Source organism: Erythrolamprus reginae, chromosome 3, assembly GCF_031021105.1.
Source record: "Erythrolamprus reginae isolate rEryReg1 chromosome 3, rEryReg1.hap1, whole genome shotgun sequence".
NCBI lineage: Eukaryota > Metazoa > Chordata > Lepidosauria > Squamata > Dipsadidae > Erythrolamprus > Erythrolamprus reginae.
The window spans coordinates 28,883,841-28,903,548 of NC_091952.1; the positions used below are offsets into that span (position 1 = coordinate 28,883,841).

General features: G+C 39.8%; 1 protein-coding gene across 7 annotated transcripts in view; it reads left to right on the forward strand.

The window, feature by feature from the left end:
- ZMYND8 (zinc finger MYND-type containing 8) overlaps positions 1–19,708 on the forward strand; it is a 129,334-nt gene that overhangs the window by 88,655 nt on the left and 20,971 nt on the right. For all 7 annotated transcript variants that reach the window (XM_070744668.1, XM_070744665.1, XM_070744669.1 and 4 more), the window contains 5 exons: positions 850–965; positions 2,305–2,786; positions 6,129–6,269; positions 7,142–7,294; positions 8,549–9,049. In XM_070744668.1, the coding sequence (XP_070600769.1) occupies positions 850–965; positions 2,305–2,786; positions 6,129–6,269; positions 7,142–7,294; positions 8,549–9,049 (1,393 nt within the window). The remainder of the gene's footprint in view (positions 1–849; positions 966–2,304; positions 2,787–6,128; positions 6,270–7,141; positions 7,295–8,548; positions 9,050–19,708) is intronic.

Below are 19,708 nucleotides of genomic sequence, written 5' to 3' on the forward strand. Positions count from 1 at the left end.
GAATTTGGAGAACATAGAGCAAGTCCCTGTGTTAAGAACACTCCAGTTAAAGGACAGTCCATAGTTAAGAACGGAGCCCATTGCATCAGACTCCAAGATAAACATGTAATGATTCAAGTGGAATATGCAATGCTTCAAGTTCATTACTCAGTACTACTTATACATCATTATACAATAATACTGTTCCAGCTTCTATATAAATTTGATTTAAGAACAGGCATTAGAAACAGGATCTGTTTGTTCTTAAACTGGGGATTGCTTGTTTAGTACGATGTCCATCATCCAGCAAATTTAAAAATGAAATAAAATAAATCTAAAAATAATTAAAATAATTTAATCAATTAATTAAACAAAAAACAAAAAGGCAGACCTAGATCTTTTTCTGCCAACAGTTTTCTATATTTCTGTGATATCAGAGAGCTAAATAGAAGCATTTGCACCATTTTCCTAAACATATTCCCTTGCAATAGTAATATTCTGAGTTTTTAAAATTAAAATTACAAATATTGTATTTTGAGGATGGAGTATCTACAGATTAGTTTTAATTGATTTGATTTTTTAATTGTTGTTTTGAAGTTATCTCTGAACAATCAGAATGAGGCACAAATTCCCTAGCAATTAGTTGCTACACAGGGAACAGGTTTTAAAAGAAGATAAAATTTGTTTTAATAAGATAGGAAAACTCTCAAAGCTATATACAAAGAATGACTTCATTTAAAGTTGTAAATTTGAGACATTTTTACAATCTTGGTCATATAAAAACTATTGTCTTGCATGTCAGCAGTTGGAAAATAATGCATGGCTTAAAATAGTTTTCTCACCATGTGGTCACTATGCACTTTCCTCTAGAGCAATCCACACCCATTGGTTTGGGCTAAACTCAAGGGTTTCCCATTCTGGCCGGCTAAAGCACTGAGAGATAAAGATGGTCAAGTTGATGCTCGTTTCTTTGGTCAACATGACAGGTGGGAATTAATCAAAAGATGATGGAATAATTCAGATCATTCCTTTTTGGTGAATGATTAGTTAAAATGTTAATATTCTGCAAATAGTTATTTTTGTACAGAAATAATGGGATAACTCATTTTTAAAAACTAAAAAGATAACGTAATTTTGTCCACTGAAGTCAATTTTGGTAACCAATGTTTACATGTTACCAACCATGACAGAATTATGAATTAGAAGGTCCAAGTTAGCATTTGTAAAAGGAACTTTAAATGGTCTTGGTGGACCATTAATTTGAGTGCTATATAAAAGGGGGACTTTACATAAAAGCTCTAAACCTCAGTGTAAATCATGAGGGAAGGATTTATCCCACATGGTTTGAAAGATTTGATATTTGTTCAGGTGACAGGAAAAGCCTTTTTGTTCTCTGCTGTCATTTCTGTGATACAGTTATAGGATTTCTAACTATTTCTAGTATTCTTTACTTAACAGGAAACTTTATGCATACATAGACTTCATGAAGCCCATTAAAATATGGGCTTTTGTTTTTATGAAGAAAGTAATTGTTTTCCTGGATTTTAGTATCCTCAAATATGTAGAAATGTTTATATTTATTATGAGGGGTGGGTTTCTTATACTGTCCTGTCGGTCAGTATGAGGCCACCAAATGTAACAGTAGAAAGAATTATTCATATACTAATTATTTTTGGTTGATCAGCTTAGTCCTAGGAAATCACCACATATGTAGAATGGACTGAATGATAATGTAAGCATAAAATTGCAAAATGATTTGCTGTGCAACATAAGAGTAACTGAAGTTGACGGTTATTTCTTTGTTATTGTGTCATGTTCAGTTTAAAAATTTCAGTTTATTTATTTATTTATTATTTAGATTTGTATGCCGCCCCTCTCCGCGGACAGTTGCAATATATAGTCTTCTTTTTCATAACATCTGATATTTGTAGGCTGGATTTTGAATTTCCTTAGTTGATTTTTAATGAATTGTTTTCCAAGCTGTATTTCTAGAACTATTAATTTTTTATGGGGACTGATTAAATAGACATTTCAGTTTACAAGTAATTGCTAAATAAAGTTTCTACCTTAAGCATGTATCAAACACCCATTCAAATGTGTAACAATTGCCTTTAATAGAATAGAATAGAATAGAATTTTTATTGGTGCATGTGCTCTCAGCATACATAAAATAAAATATACATTTGTCAAGAATCATGTGGTACAACACTTAATGATTGTCATAGGGGTCAAATAAGCAATGAAGAAGCAATATTGTGTTTAGAATTGAAATAGAAATTAGATACCATATTATTTATATGGTTTCTTTTACTGTCTTATTTGCAGGGCCTGGGTTCCAGTAAATAATTGCTACCTCATGTCTAAAGAAATTCCTTTTTCCGTGAAAAAGACTAAAAGCATATTCAACAGTGCAATGCAAGAGATGGAGGTTTATGTGGAGAACATTCGTAGAAAGTTTGGCGTATTTAATTATGCACCTTTCCGGACACCATATACTCCCAACAATCAGTACCAAATGTTGTTAGACCCTTCAAATCCTGGCGCTGGAACTGCTAAGACAGATAAACAAGAGAAAATCAAACTTAATTTTGATATGACAGCATCACCCAAGATTTTAATGAGCAAAACTATGCTAAGTAGCAGTACTGGACGAAGAATTTCCCTAACGGACATGCCACGTTCACCAATGAGTACAAATTCATCAGTACACACTGGATCGGATGTTGAGCAGGATGGAGAGAAAAAAGCAACCTCTAGCCACTTTAGTGCAAGTGAAGAATCCATGGACTTTATTGATAAAAGTACAGGTAAGAATACAGAAACAAAATTGCTACGTCAATTGATAATTGAACTTTTAACATCAACCAGTACAGTGGTACCTCATGATATGAACTTAATTGGTTCCAGGAGGAGGTTCGTAAGGTGAAAAGTTCGTAAGATGAAACAATGTTTCCCATAGGAATCAATGTAAAAGCAAATAATGCGTGCAAATCCTTCAGGAAAATCCCAAACTTTAGAAGGGAGGCGAACAGAGGGCAGGGAGGAGCAGCTAAAGGGGGCGGGTGGAAGAAGCAAGGCTAGGCTAAAAGGTGAGTGGGAAGGAAGAAAGGCAAGGGGGGCACCCCTCCCTTTTCTTTCTTAAAAAGACACCCTTTCAGTTCCTTTGCAAGCATGTTGTTCTCTGCAAAATTTTTCCTCCCCGAAGCTGCCCCTCCCTCCTCCCTTTTCTTTCTTAAAAAGACACCCTTTCAGTTCCTTTGCAAGCACGTTGTTCTCTGCAAAAATTTTCCTCCCCCAAGCTGCCCCTCCCTCCTCCCTTTTCTTTCTTAAAAAGACGCCCTTTCAGTTCCTTTGCAAGCACTATGTTCTCTGCAAAATGTTTCCTACTCCAAGCAGCCTCTCCCTTTTCTTTCTTCAAAAAAGGGGAAAAAAAGAAACCCCTTCATCCCAGCAGCAGCTGCTTGGGTTTGTAAGGTGAAAATAGTTCGGAAGAAGAGGCAAAAAAATCTTAAACACCGGGTTCGTATCTTGAAAAGTTCGTTGGAAGAGGCGTTCGTAAGATGAGGTACCACTGTACATGGATTTTCATAAAATCAGAAGGAAAGTTTATCTAATGCTTTTTAGGATGTGTTACTAGCAGTAGACTCAGGTGCAGCAGTATTCCTGAAGATTCTATCCAATGTTCTTGGGACCAATTATAAGAATAGGGTAGAGGCTTAAAGGTTGTCTCCCACACTAATAACAGGGTAAATTGTGGTAGGTCAGCCGCCTGGGAAGAATTGTAATTATAATGTAGGGAAGAGCCATGAGTTATTTAACAAAAGATATCACAGTAGAGGGGCTTCATGCAGGAAGGAGGAGCAAGATACGGTTATTTGGTTCAAGCAAGGAAAATGTTTTGTAGTCTTCATGGTTAATTGGACTTTCATTCCCATTATATCCTATATAAATAATTTTTTCAGGAAGGTGTCTACTTAGTGCCATGCAGATTTATATCATATTACATCATTGTGAATCACACTCCTAATTTAAAATAACTTCGTAGTCTAAAATAAAAAATAATTTCTGGTTGTCCTCAGCTGCTAAATTATAATGAAACAGAATCAAGAGTTCAGAGAATACTGAAATGATAAGTACATAATAGTAGGGATTGGATTTCAAAATATTTCACGCCATTCTTCCAGTTTTTTGTACATTTTTCTTGGAGTAAAGGAAAAAGTAATTTAACTTTCAGAAACAAGATTTGACTTACAGTCAAGGGCAAAATCATTAAAGAAGATAATATAAAACAATCAAGCTAATTTATTGTTTCAGGAATATTTATGTCAGCAGCACTATATTTAACATTTTTATTCACCTAATTCCTTAGGTGAATAACAAATAATATCAGAAGAACATGTACAGATTGATGCACAACTGTTTCTGATATAAAGCAAAGAAGTAAATGTTACTTCATTTGAATCCAGTCTGGATATCTTCGAACTTGATATTTTTCTTTAAATAATTGTTTTTGTTCTACTGTTTAACAATTTGCCTTTTCAACGTTTTTAACATTTTAGAATAATTTTTTAAAATGTGTTATGCATTCTTATTTGAATGACACTTTTTAAAATAGGGCTGAACAAAATAAATTGTGCCTTATTTGTTTGAACAATGACTTTGAGGTTCTAAATTGTACTTTAGTATATTTGTAATATTCCTGCTATATGTATACATATATGCACAACCTAGTCATCAAAATCTTAAGATGATTGAATATCTCACCTAATTTTGAATCCCCCCTTTCATTTCATTTATATTTCTTGGATAGTCTGTGGAAATGAAATAAAGGATTTTTTTTTGGGGGGGGGTGACTGTTATTTATACTTCATGGTTTTTGCTTATGACTGCTTGGGCAGTTCTTATTATTTATTAATTGGATTTATATGCCGCCCCTCTCCAAGGATTCGGGGTGGCTTACAACATCTAAAACAAGAAATTACACATGACTTTTAAAGACTAAACAGCATATTGAAATGGTGTTTTATACATAAATATTAGCCTAGGCTTCTTGCTTAGCTTGATATCAAAAGGGGCAGTTAGAATATGATTTTTTTCCCTGTCATTATATCTGAACTTAATTAATGAGTAATTAAGTGGCCACATATAAATGTTATTGCATGCAGCTAGGCATAATCTGACCTTTGATGCCACTTGATGAAAGACCATCAGGAAATACCAGGACTGTAGGCTAGATTGGATATTGAAAAATCCCTGAAGATGGCAGTGACAAACTACAACTACTTTGCTACCAAAGAAACTACATAGACATAGAGCAGTAGTAATCCAGAATTTAACATACCTTAAGGGAAGGGTTTTGCTTTGAATTAGTTGTTTTCAGGAAAATTAAGCATTAAATGTGGTTAATTTTTATTTATGGTTCATATTTAATAAATATGAAATTTACTACAAAAGGAAAAGTTAGACAATTAAATAGCTATATAAAAAGGAAGAGTTCTAAAACTGGATGTTCCTGTTCTAAAATGAAATAGTTCATATTTTATATAATTCTTGATTTATATAAGCATTTCATCTATGTTCAGTTTCCCCTGAATATTGGTTAAATGAATTTTAAAAGGTGATAAAAATCTTGGAAGTCTTGAAGAAATTTCTCAATATTTTTGTGGCATTAGACCATTTAATTTTTACTCCATGGCCAACATACCAAAGAACTACATTTGCATGTTTCTTATCTATCTTTTTTTAATTGATTTTGTAAAAGTATCTTATTAATCATGTCCATTGAAGGGCTACCAAAGTTTTTACTACCACCCTGTGGGCATGGCTTATGCAGGTCGCCCTGCATTTTCTTTCAACATCTTTCAGTGCAAATTGGGTGCTCTGGGATGGAGCTCCATTTTTGTTACCCCACTGCGTCCCGTCCCGCCCCCCCCCCCCCCCAAAATCCGGGCAGCAGCCCACCCCGATCATGTCCCACATGGGAGAAAGTGTTTGCTCTCAGTTTCAAAAACAATTTATGACTCTGTGTAGGGAGTTAATATTCAAAAAGTAAAGTGAAACTGAAGTTACACAGAAGGACTTGAACTTTATCTCTGTCTAAATAACCTCAGCCTATATTTGAAATTTATCTCAATTGCATTGTTTTTCAGCTTCTCCCGCACCAACAAGGACAGGCCAAACAGGAAGCTTGTCGGGTAGTCCCAAACCTTTCTCTCCTCAACCATCAACTCCTACAGCTGCAAAGCAAGAAAGAACATCGACTCCAGGCAGCATTCTTAATCTTAATCTTGGTAAAATAAAATTGACCATGCAATAATGGATATGAGATTTACATACAATACTGGTTATTAAAGGGCACATCTGCTTGCAACTGCTAATACTAAATGTTGGATTAATATTCTCTTGGTTTTCAGCCTAAATGCAATAGGTGCAGCTGAAAAAAATGATCAGTTTTACTTAAACACGATGGCTGATTTTGGGGGGGAGCACTGATTGAAGATCAGTGATGAACAACCCGAGATATGAACCCGGGGTTCAGAAATTTTTTGCCACTTCTTATGAACTTTTTTCTTCTTACGAACCTGCTGCCGCCGCCGCCGAAAAGCCCTGCCGCCCGGCTGTCGCTTTTTGAAACAGCCGGGGGGCTTCTCAGCGTCTTCCTGAACCCGAACGCTGAGAAGCCCCCCAGCTGTTTCAAAAAGTGACAGCCGGGCGGCGGGGGTTTTTTGCGGGTTTTTTCCCCCCGTTGCACGGATTGATTTTACATTGTTTCCTATGGGAAACAATGTTTCGTCTTACGAACTTTTCGTCTTACGAACCTCCCCCTGGAACCAATTAGGTTCATAAGATGAGGTATTACTGTATAGGGAACTTTTTTATTAACTTAGCCAAGAGTGGTTTGTGTCTTTATTCAGGGTGTTTATTCATTGGCATAAGGAATGTTCAGAGTGTTGATTATACAGTATATCTTATAAATAATTAATTGCATAATTCTTATCTAATTCTCTCCTACCCTAAAATAAGCTATTGTTAAGTTTCTAATCCTACTTCCCATATTTGCAGTAGTAATCATTAATAATAGTTAATGAATGTCGTTAAATTAATTTGCATTTGTTTAAAATTCAGTTACTTAATGGAAAGATTTTTTTACTTAATATTCTAGATCGTAGTAAAGCTGAAATGGATCTGAAAGAGTTGAGTGAATCAGTCCAGCAGCAATCGACTCCAATGCCACTGATTTCACCAAAACGACAAATTCGCAGCAGATTCCAGCTGAATCTGGACAAAACGATAGAGAGTTGTAAAGCACAACTAGGTATGCCTGTGCATTTCATATGATTGATTGTATGGCCACTGAGTACATTCTTTTTGTCAGTACTTCATAAATACAGTAGTACCTCTACTTAAGAATGCTTCTACTTAAAGAATTTTTCTAGATAAGAATAGGGTGTTCAAGATTTTTTTGCCTCTACTTAAGAACCATTTTCTACTTAAGAACCCGAGCCTGGAAAAATTTCCCAAGAAAATTTGAGAGTGGCATGAAGGCCCGGCCAGTTTCCTGCCATTCTCCCTTTAATCCCGGCCATCTCGGGCTTTTCTGGGCTTCCAGAGGAGCCTTTCGGTGGTGCTTAAGGAGGCTTTGGCAGCCCAGAGCGAACGGAGCATTTTCCTTTCTCTGGGCGCTTGGAGAGGGAATAAACCACTTTGCTGTGGTGAATCCCTTGCGTTGCCTTCCATACCCCCGGCGTGAGGTTGCCTCCCGGAGCGTCTGGGCGCAGAAAGGCTAAAGGGCACGCTTCGCCCTGGCCAGATCAACTTCTCTTCAGCCAAACTGAGGAGTCACCACAGTGAAGAAACAAGCGAGAGGAGAGGGGAGCCCTTCAGCATGGGAAGGAAGAGGCAGCATGAGCAGCCGCCTTTTGGTCAAAGGAGTGAGAGGTTCCTCCCTCTTGCCCGCCTGTGTTTCTCTCTCTGGCGCAGTGTATGAGAGGCAGCCTCGCGCCGGGTGTGTGGGAGGCACATGCTCCTCAGAGTCCCTCTTTTTTTTTAAAGCCTTAAAGTTTTGGAGTTTTTTTATTCCCCTGACCTTACCTTCTTCCTTCGGCAGCGACTGTCCTCCTCCTCTTTTTCCTCCTCCTCCTCCCATCCAAATCTGAGCTTTTATTCCTTTCCTAATGGGTTTGCATGCATTATTTGCTTTTACATTGATTCCTATGGGAAAAATGCTTCTACTTAAGAACTTTTCTACTTAAGAACCTGGTCACGAAACGAATTAAGTTCTTAAGTAGAGGTATCACTGTATAGTGTGATGATACGGCATTAGCTCTGTATCCAAAGAAGCCAAAATCCAGAGCCCTCCGTGTTTTGATTTATGAACATTCAAATGCTACTCCCATATAGTATTATAATATGAGGGATTTTCTTTCACGGGATTTTGTAAGATTTGAAAGCAGTGGGCTTCTATGATTGGATATGCTATATACATGTTCATTGATTCACATGGCTTTATTTTTAAACTATAAGGTGTTGTAAATAAATGGAGTTAAAATTGTTTCTTTTTTATGATTAGGAATCAATGAAATATCCGAAGACGTTGCAGTGGAGCATAGTGACTCAGAGGATTCTGAAAAGTCAGACTCCAGTGATAGTGAATATATCAGCGATGATGAACAGAAATCCAAAAATGATCAGGAAGAAGAAGAAGAAAAAGAAGGTATAAGAAGTGATAAGGAATCTTTAGTTGTAAAAAAAAAACTAAAGCCATCAACTCCAACGGAAGAAAAAGAGGAAACTAAAAGTACAAGCTCAGAAGTGGAGAAAATAAATAGCCCTGCCAAAGAGAAGGCAAATGTAGACTCTGATAAAGAGCTTTCAGAAAAGGGGAAAAGTTTGTCACATCCCACAAAGGAAAAACTGAAAGCTAAAGAAGAGACAGACTCACCAACAGTGCATCTCGGTCTAGATTCTGATTCAGAGAATGAGCTAGTTATTGATTTGGGTGAAGACCAGTGTGGCCGTGAGGGACGAAAAAACAAAAAAGAAACCAAGGAATCGCCTCCTAAACAAGAAGGTAGGATACTTCAACATTTTTTCTTGATCATGAAAATACTAAATACTACTTTCAGAGCTATCTGGAAAGCCCTTCATGAAAGATTTTTTTGTATTTCTAGACAGACAAAAACAATTTATTTAAAAATGGAGCTATTGTTCTATTTCTGCAACCAAAACCATACGACTTTTAGAAAATTTTATAGGGTAGGAAGGAGTTGGAAAATTCAAAATAATCCAAAGATGTCTTCAGGAGCAACAATACTTGAGGAATATTAAAAATAAACCCCTACTTCTCTGGGACCGCCTTCTGCCGCACGAATCCCAGCGACCGGTTAGGTCCCACAGAGTTGGCCTTCTCCGGGTCCCGTCAACTAAACAATGTCGTTTGGCGGGACTCAGGAGAAAAGCCTTCTCTGTGGCGGCCCCGACCCTCTGGAACCAGCTCCCCCCAGATATCAGAGTTGCCCCCACCCTCCTTGCCTTTCGCAAGCTCCTCAAAACCCACCTCTGTCATCAGGCATGGTGGAATTGAAATTTTCCCTTCCCCCTAGGCTTATAGAATTTATACATGGTATGCTTGTATATATGATTGGTTCTTAAATTGGGGTTTTTTAGATTATTTTAAATATTAGATTTGTTCACATTGTCTTTTTTATTGTTGTTAGTCGCCCCGAGTCTTTGGAGAGGGGCGGCATACAAATCTAATAAATACAAATACAAATCAGATCAAGTAGTGCTGCTTTAAGTCTATTTGTCCATTCTGTTCAAAGTTATGATGCAACTGAAAAAAATGGACTTCCAGCCAATTGCAGCGCCTTCATGGTCACATGATTAAAAAATCAGCCCAACCAGAACACATTTATGGCTGTCCCTCATCGCTTAGATTAGATTAGATTAGATTAGATTTATTGGATTTATATGCCGCCCCTCTCCGAAAACTCGGGGCGGCTCACAACAATAATAAAAAACAGTACACAGTAACAAATCCAATGCCCACCAATCTAATTACAATTTAAAATTAGTAATGTGATAAAACAATCCCAATATATATTAAAAAACAGGCACACAGTCAATCAATCAACAAAACAGCATGGGCAAGGGGGAGGTGTTTTAGTTCCCCCATGCCTGACGGCAGAGGTGGGTTTTAAGTAGTTTACGAAAGGCAGAGAGGGTGGGGACAATCCTAATCTCAGGGGGGAGCTGGTTCCAGAGGGTCGGGGCCCCCACAGAGAAGGCTCTTCCCCTGGGTCCCGCCAGACGACATTGTTTAGTCGACGGGACCCGAAGAAGGCCGACTCTGTGGGACCTAACCGGTCGCTGGGATTCGTGCGGCAGGAGGCGGTCCCGAAGATATTATGGTCCGGTGCCATGAAGGGCTTTATAGGTCATAACCAACACTTTGAATTGTGACCGGAAACTGATCGGCAACCAATGCAGACTGCGGAGTGTTGGAGTAATATGGTCATACTTAGAGAAGCCCATAATTGCTCTCGCAGCTGCATTCTGCACGATCTGAAGTTTCCGAACACTTTTCAAAGGTAGCCCCATGTAGAGAGCGTTACAGTAGTCGAGCCTCGAGGTGATGAGGGCATGAGTGACTGTGAGCAGTGACTCCCGGTCCAATAGCTTAGCTCTTCCTTGTCATTTTTCCTGCCTTCCCTTCACTGGTCTAGCCATCCCAGGTATGCATGAGTCTCTTCGGACTTGCTACTCTGTGGCTCTGGGGTTGCTTGTACCCTAGCCCATTATTGCTGTGCTTGTGTTGTGCCTCATACCCCCTACCCCCTCATACCTTATTGGTGCACTGCACCCTCCTTTCTGGCAACATGCTCTGCCACATCTTGCCAGGCAATTCTACCCCAATCCCATAGTGCTTGTGCCTTTCTGGCCATTCACAAACCGTGTTTCCCCGATAGTAAGGCAGTGTCTTACTATCTTTTTACCCCCAAAAGCCCCACTGTGTCTTACTTTGGGGGTATGTGTTATATTGTCCCGGGCACCGGGGCCGGCTCGTCTTCGGGCTTCGGCCCGGGCGAGGCCTCTTCTCCTCCGGGCGGGCAGCGTTAGGCGGCATTGCGCGGCAGGCGCGGCTGCCCGTCGGGCCCGGCCTCCATCCCTCCTGCGCCGTGGCGGGGCCGGTCCGCGATGCGCGTCCTGGGGGCACCCGGCTGGCCGGCTCCGGAGGCTGCGGCTCTTCCCGCTGCTACCCAACGCCGAGGATGCCCCGCGCCCAGCCCGGCTACGGCAGCAGGCAGGCAGGCAGCCCCAGGCGCGGCGGGGAGAGCAAAGGCGGCTTCGGCCTCTTCTCCTCCGGGCAGGCGGTGTTAGGCGGCGTTGCGCGGCAGGCGCGGCTGCCCGGAGGAGAAGAGGCCTCGCCCGGGCCAAAGCCGCCTTTGCTCTCCCCGCCGCGCCTGGGGCTGCCTGCTCTCCTCGCCCGGGCCGGGCCGAAGCCACCTTTGGTCTCCCCGCCGCGCCTGGGGCTGCCTGCCTGCCTGCTGCCGTAGCCGGGCTGGGCGCGGGGCATCCTCGGCGTTAGGCAGCAGGCAGGCAGGCAGCCCCAGGCGCGGCGGGGAGACCAAAGGCGGCTTCGGGGAGAGCAAAGGCGGCTTCGGCCCGAGCGAGGCGTCTTCTCCCTCCGGAGCCTGCCGCCGCCACCGCACTTCCTCCGCCGGCCGAGGAGGCTTGAAGCTGGACTTGTCCTCGGCGCCGATGTCGCTGGCAGAGCCGCGCTGTTTCGGCCAGGGCCGCCGCCTCGCCCGCCGAGGACAAGTCCAGCTTCAAGCCTCCTCGGCCGGCGGGGGAAGTGTGGCGGCGGCGGCAGGCTCCGGAGGGAGCTCGGGCGGTGGCCGCTCCGCCGCTTCGGCCAGGACCGCCGCCTCGCCCGCCGGGTGGCCCAAGCTGGCGGTGGCGCGAGCTTGGGCCACCCGGCGGGCGAGGCGGCGGCCCTGGCCGAAGCGGCGGAGCGGCCACCACCCGAGCTCCCTCCGGAACCTGCCGCCGCCATCACCGCGCTTCCTCCGCCAGCCGAGGAGGCTTGAAGCTGGACTTGTCCTCAGCGCCGATGTCGCTGAGCTTCAAGCGTCCGCCTTTGGACGTCTCTTTGTCGGCGTTGGGCTTACACAGGAAGCGCAGTCGGAGCTCCCGCTCGTGCCGCAGCCAGAGCCGCGCCGCTTCAGCCAGGGCCGCCGCCTCGCCCGCCGGGTGGCCCAAGCTCTGGGCGCAGCGCACCACCGCGCACAGCTCCCTCGCTTTTACGTAGTACCGTGTTTCCCCGAAAGTAAGACATATGTCTTACTTTCGGGGTATGGCTTATATTAGCCGACCCCCCTGAAACCCCCCATATGTCTTACAATCGGGGGGGTCTTACTATCGGGGAAACACGGTACTTACTTTGTGCTCACAGGCCACCCTTGCACCCATTGCTTTCTTCACCTAAGCAGCAGCCATCCTCACCCTTGCCTTGCCAGCTACCTGCATATCTTACTTTAATTCCATTGTACTCGCACTATACACTGTCCATCAGTCCTGCTGTGCTTGCATTGCATCTTGCCAGCAACCTATGCACCCACCCAGCTACGAGCCGGAACGCTAAATTGTGCTCGCCATCATTGCTCATAAGTTCTTGCGGGACCAGCGTGATTTTGCTTCTGCATCTGTGAAGGTAGCAAAATCGTGCAGAGAGCCACAGGTAAAACCATGCTGAAACATGGGCGCAATTTTGCTACATCCACAGGTGCAACAGCAAAATTGCGCTGGTCCTGCAAGAACTTGCGAGCCGCGGCGGCAAGCGCAATTTAGTGTCCCAGCTCGTAGCCCGTCGCTGCACCCACCCAAACCTCTCCAGGCACCCTCCCTCACTGGATTACAACCACTTAGCTGCCTGCCAACTCCTTATAAACTGCCTGGCGCTTGCAACGTCTTGCCAGTTTCCCCATTGACTTTGCTTTTTGGAAGTTGGTAGGAAGTTGCAAAGAGATTTTCACTTAACAATATGTGATCCTCATGTAAAAACAGCAGTGGGAACTTACATGCTGTTGTTACAGACTTTGCCATCACTTATAAATGTTGTACTTTACAACTATATAATGTAAATTCTTTACATAATGTATATGTAAATTCTGATTCCAGTTATTGTAGTTAACCATGGGCCATCTGTGTAGGAAAAGGAAAACGATTGATTGGTTCTTTAAATTGGGGGTTTTTAGATTATTTTTAATATTAGATAAATAAATAAATAAATAAATAAATAATTTAAAAAAACCCGGGGCGGCATACAAATCTAATTTGTTGTTAGCCGCCCCGAGTTTTCGGAGAGGGGCGGCATATAAATCCAATAAAACTTGAAACTTGAAACTAATAAATAAATAAATAAATAAAATAAAAATAAAAACAAAAGCACGAGACCAGGGAATAATGTGAAAAGGGAAACAGTACAGGCCAATTGGGTGAAAGTGGTATAGGAAACCTAATTGTACTGTAGTAGTCAAATGGATATGACCAAGGAAACTACAAACTCTTCCTCCTGTGACTTGTTTAGGATGTTATTCAAACGAGATTTTGGCTCATTTTTCATAATGAGCCAGGAAAAGAAGCTGGAGTCATTAAACCAAATATATGGAGGTGGTAAAGAAAATAAGTTACATCAGTTGCACAATATTGCAAAACAGTAGTGGGACTTAGGTCAGTTTGGATTCCTAGTCAGAAAAAAATTCCCATACTTCTCAGTTGACATTCTCATGGCTAAAAAATTACTTGTAAAACCAACAAACTGGAAAAGGTCCAAACAATCATTTTGTGAGTTCAGAGCTAGCAGGTTATAACCAATTACTGGTCTCTTGCTCAGTAAGGGCAAGAGCAAGAGCAAAGCTGTATAGTTTGTTACATAATAAAGTAATCAAGGATAGTTTGCGTGTACAGAAAATCCTAAATAGAGAGTTGTTTTATAACTAACTATTAAAGAAAATTGCCACAAGCACAGAGTATATTTCATGATTTCCAAACATTTCAAACACATTCTGGGAAATATAGCATTTCTTTGAAACAGCTTTGAAATTGAGTTGAGGCCTCTAATTGTTATTCTGTCAAGCTGATCCTGCTTTTACAGTAGGAAAAGTTAAAGAATTAGGACAACATATATCCTTACTCTTGCCTCCTCTCAACAAGGCATGAACTCTGGCCAATTATCCCCTGGCTGATACAATATGTGAGAGGTACAAAAAAGTACACCTAAAGAAACATACAGCACTGCTATCCCTAAAATAAACAAATATACATATTGATTCAAACAAAGTTCTTATTCCAACCCACTACACCCACAAATGTCATTTCTGATTAAATCCACCATTTAGTTCAGAAATACTTTTTTTTAAAAAAATATTTTTTATTATTTTTCAAAAAAGACAAACAACATTAAACGTTTAAGGAGCTACCATTGCTCCTCTTGTCGTAGAAGTCTAACGAATACAGAAATAAAAAACCCTAACTATTATCAGATCAATACAGAAATATCACACGTGTACATTACATTCTTGTTAAATTTAACTCTATATTCTTTATGTTAATTATGTTAATTAAATTTCTTTATCTATAAAATATCATGTACTTATTCAAAAAAGATAAAATACAAAAAATGTAAGAAAAATAACACTTCTAACTTTATCATACTATAAAGAAAAGAACAAAAGAAAAATTCTATGTTTATATTGTTTTTAAATTATTTCACTCTATCTTATAAATCCTCAAATAGTTATAAATTCTTACTTATTTAATTTTTAATACTATTTTTAAAATTCCACCATTCGTATACTTTATCCCATACTTTATAAAATTAGTCAAGTTGGATGAACATTGAAGTAGGAATACTTAAATGAATTGAACACGCGAATAAATGAACTGAATAAACTAATCATAAATACTTCTTAAACAATTGAAAGGGACGGATTAGTAGAATGGGATCTTCTAAACATCCGATTCTCTTTAAACAAGATTGCAAGGGAGAAATCTATTTCCTTGGAGATAGGAAAGAGAACCCCCGGCGTCATTCATGCAAGTTGAACATGTAGAATTCAAACTACCGGTAGCTGCTTTATTATTCTGTATTGCCAATTTCACAGGAATCTTCCCAGACTAGCAGATTTGCCTGGGAAAGACTTGATAAGGCTCAAAGGCATTCAGTATGTGTGTTTGTGTTTCAGTCAGACCTTGCCTCTTGTGTTTAAGGAATCCACATGTGTGATAGTTATTTGGCATACGCTAGCAGGGAATTCTGACCGTTCTAATCCAAAGAGTGTCAAAAAAGTATTGATTATGTTTTACAAATTGCCTACCATAAGGAGAATAGAATAGAATTGGAAGAATTTTCATGATTATTCTTCAGCTATGCTCATTTTTCTAAGACATTTTTGAAATCACGTTTTTTTTCTCTTAAAATCTGAGAAGCATATTATAATTGGTGTAGTGGTTGGTCTGGAAACCAAGAGGCTGTGAGTTTAGTCCTGCCATAAGCATGAAAAACTGGATGAGTGACTTTGGGCCAGTCATTTTTTCTCCAATGAGACCAACCCATCTCACCAGATTGTTGTGGGAAAAAGAAGGATGTTTGTCACCTTGAGTTTATTTATTTATTTTATTTTATTGGATTTGTATGCCACCCCTCTCCGAGGACTCGGGACGGCTCACAGCATATACAAAAACAGAACAATAATATAAATCCAATTAATGCTACATTAAAATTATACAAAATTAATTATACAAAAAACTAATAAATGTAGGTTAAAAAATATTTTAAGAATTGCACTTCCTTTTTTATTCAGCCATATCACACTACTGACCTATACACAGTTTGGCATTAAGTATAATTGCAAGATTTCTTTCACCTAGAAAGAAGCTGCCTATTCTGCATTCAATTTCTTTTTCTAAGTGAAAACCTCGAATTTATTTCTATTAAGTTTAGCTCGCATGTCTAACCTATAACTTCGGTGGTTATTTTAAAGTTATGCAGATGTTAGAATTTAGTCATCTATGTCACCCCCCATAAGAATTTTCATCTGTAGGAAATATCCTAGCACTTATATCTTAACTACTGTTTCAAAGGGAAACATTCAAAATACCCAGGAGTCATTCCTTAAGAGAATTAAAAGTTAAAGAAAAGAATAGACGAATGAACCTCTGCTCAGAGACAAAAATGAAACGTAACTGATGGTATATAAAATAGATATATATGTCTTATGCTAATTATGAATGCTAATACAGCTAAGGGTTTAAGATTTCCTATATTGCTTGATGACTGCAGTTGAGACCAGCAACTTTGTTAATAAGTGACACATTTGGTAAGTGACACATGTGACCTCATTTACACCATGGTCGTCAAGAAATTAATTCACTCTTGCTAAGCAAGACATCACATGACGCTGCTTATGATTTTACTGCCTACTTATTGATTGATTGATTGATTGATTGATTGGATTTGTATGCCGCCCCTCTCCGGACCCTCTGCAGCTAACAGCAACAATAAAACAGTGTACAATAGTAATTCAATACTAAAAATGATTAAAAACCCATTAATATAAAAACCAAACATACATACATACATACCATGCATAGAATTGTAAAGGCCTAGGGGGAAAGAGGATCTCAATTCCCCCATGCCTGACGGCAGAGGTGGGTTTTAAGTAGCTAACGAAAGGCAAGGAGGGTGGGGGCGATTCTAATCTTTGGGGGGAGTTGGTTCCAGAGGGCTGGGGCCGCCACAGAGAAGGCTCTTCCCCTGGGTCCCGCCAAGTGACATTGTTTGGTTGACGGGACCCGGAGAAGACCCACTCTGTGGGACCTAACTGGTCGCTGGGATTCGTGCAGCAGAAGGTGGTCCCTGAGATAATCTGGTCCGGTGCCATGAAGGGCTTTATAGGTCATAACCAACACTTTGAATTGTGACCGGAAACTGATCGGCAACCAATGCAGATTGCGGAGTGTTGGTGTAATATGGGCATATTTGGGAAAGCCCATGATTGCTCTCGCAGCTGTATTCTGCACGATCTGAAGTTTCCGAACATTTTTCTTTTTAAAAAAAAAATACTTTATTAATTTATACAAAAAGGAATAAAACGGGGAAAGGGGGATGGGAGTACAGAGAAAAGAACATTTTTCAAAGGTAGCCCCATGTAGAGAATCATTGATTGTTTGTCAGAAGTTGACTGTGAAATTTGTAAATGATGACCGCAAGACACAGCAACCTTTCTAAATGACCACCGTTTGCAAAGCACCCAAATTTCAGTATAACCTTGGGAGTGAGTGGATGGGTTCTGCAACAGTCATTAAATGTGAGTTCCAGTCGTAAAGTTAATTTTGCAATACCACTGGAACTTCAAGCAGTCACTAAACAGAGCGGTCATTAAGTCATAATAATTTATACATATTAAATGCAAGGGTGATTCAAAAACAGCTATTTTATAATTCTTTAATAACGAATTAATAGATCTTGTTAACTTCTATGCTACCTGACTCCTAATGACACTCTATTTGGGCTAAAGCAGCTATTGTTTCTTACCCAATTTTCCTTATTTAAATATTATCCAAAATTTGATATCTTTATATTAGTTTATATGGGTACATTATACAGACAGTTCTCAATTTACAGCAGTTTATTAAGTGACCATTCAAAATTGCAACAGCACTGAAAAAAGTGACCTATGACCATTTTTCACACTTATGACCATTGTCATGTTCTGGAGTCATGTAATCAGCTTTTGTGACCTTCTGACAAGCAGAGTGTTTGGGGAATCCAAATTCACTTTAAAATCATATTACTAACTCAACAAATGCAATGATTCACTTAAAAGTTGAAAAATAGAGCAATCTCATTTAACAAATGTTTCACTTAGCAACATAAATTTTGGGGTCAATTGTCATAACTCAAGGACTACCTATAAAAGATCCATAGCATTATATCAATTTTGACATAATTTTTCTTGCAAGATCCAATCTGGGTTGGTCACTGGGACCATAGGTTTATTTTGGAAGAATGAAGAGTAAACCTTTGATCCCAGTCATTGTCTCAGATTGGATCTTGCAAAAATATCCTAGGACACATATAATAATATTAATTCATAATAATAATATTCATTCATAATATTTCTTTCTCTTGAGGGCCAATTCATTCTCTGTAAACCAAATGATTGCAATGAAATCAAAATTATTGCATCTCAAACAGACCATTGCCTTAACATAGTTTCATGCCATCCAGAAATATTTAAACTTCTGAAAGTCCTGCTTATCTGGATCTTGCTCATAATAAGAATAGAATAGAATAGAATAGAATTTTTATTGGCCAAGTGTGATTGGACACACAAGGAATTTGTCTTGGTGCATATGCTCTCAACGTACATAAAATAAAATATACATTTGTCAAGAATCATGTGGTACAACACTTAATGATTGTCATAGGGGTCAAATAAGCAATGAAGAAGCAATATTAATAAAAAATCTTAGGATATACTGTACGCAACAAGTTACAGTCATACAGTCAACATGGGAGGAAATGGGTGATAGGAATTATGAGAAAAATATAGAAGTGCAGACTTAGTAGAAAGTCAGACACTGTTGAGGGAATTATTTGTTTAGTAGAGTGATGGCGTTCGGGAAAAAACTGTTCTTGTGTCTAGTTGTCTTGGTGTGCAGTGCTCTGTAGCGACGTTTTGAGGGTAGGAGTTGAAACAATTTGTGTCCAGGATGTGAGGGGTCAGTAAATATTTTACCCGCCCTCTTTTTGACTCGTGCAATATACAGGTCCTCAATGGAAGGCAGATTGGCAGCAATTGTTTTTTCTGCAATTCTGATTATCCTCTGAAGTCTGTGTCGGTCCTGTTGGGTTGCAGCACCAAACCAGACAGTTATAGAGGTGCAGATGACAGACTCAATGATTCCTCTGTAGAACTGAATCAGCAGCTCCTTGGGCAGTTTGAGCTTCCTGAGCTGGCGCAGAAAGAACATTCTTTGTTGTGCTTTTTTGATGATGTTTTTGATGTTAGGTGACCATTTTAGGTCTTGAGATATGATAGAACCTAGAAATTTGAAGGTCTCTACTGTTGATACTGTGTTGTCTAGTATTGTGAGAGGTGGAAGGGTGGAAGGGTTTCTCTTAAAGTCTAAGTGGATCCAGTGTTATAAATATGTAAATTGAAACTACAATTATGTGGTAGTATGTCCTTGTTGGTATCACCCTATTGGTGAAATGATATATAAATACGTTTACTATTTCTTTTGGTAGTTTGTTCCTGAAACTTATTATCCTGGGAAGGCAAACTTTGAAAATGCCTTGATTTCAGTTTTACTGTTTCAAAATCTGAAGAAGATTTCAGGTTCTGATACTATAGATGAATATAAATCCGTGACAAAGAATATTAAAAACAGGACATATGTATAATTCAAGAGAGTTAAAATGACAGGAGAGTACAGGAGTGAAATGCCAAAACAAAAAGTTGAAACTCTCTTAAGCAAATTATATACAGTATTTACTTTCATTTAATCATACTGTATTTTTGCAAACCCTTGTAAATTTCTTTCCAAATCTAAAACAGTAAACTTTCCCCTTGATAACTGTTGTTGTTAGCTCTGGCCCTGCTCCTGCCCCAAGGACTGTGGATGTGAGGGAGACATCCACATGCTGCAGGCCTGTCTCCCC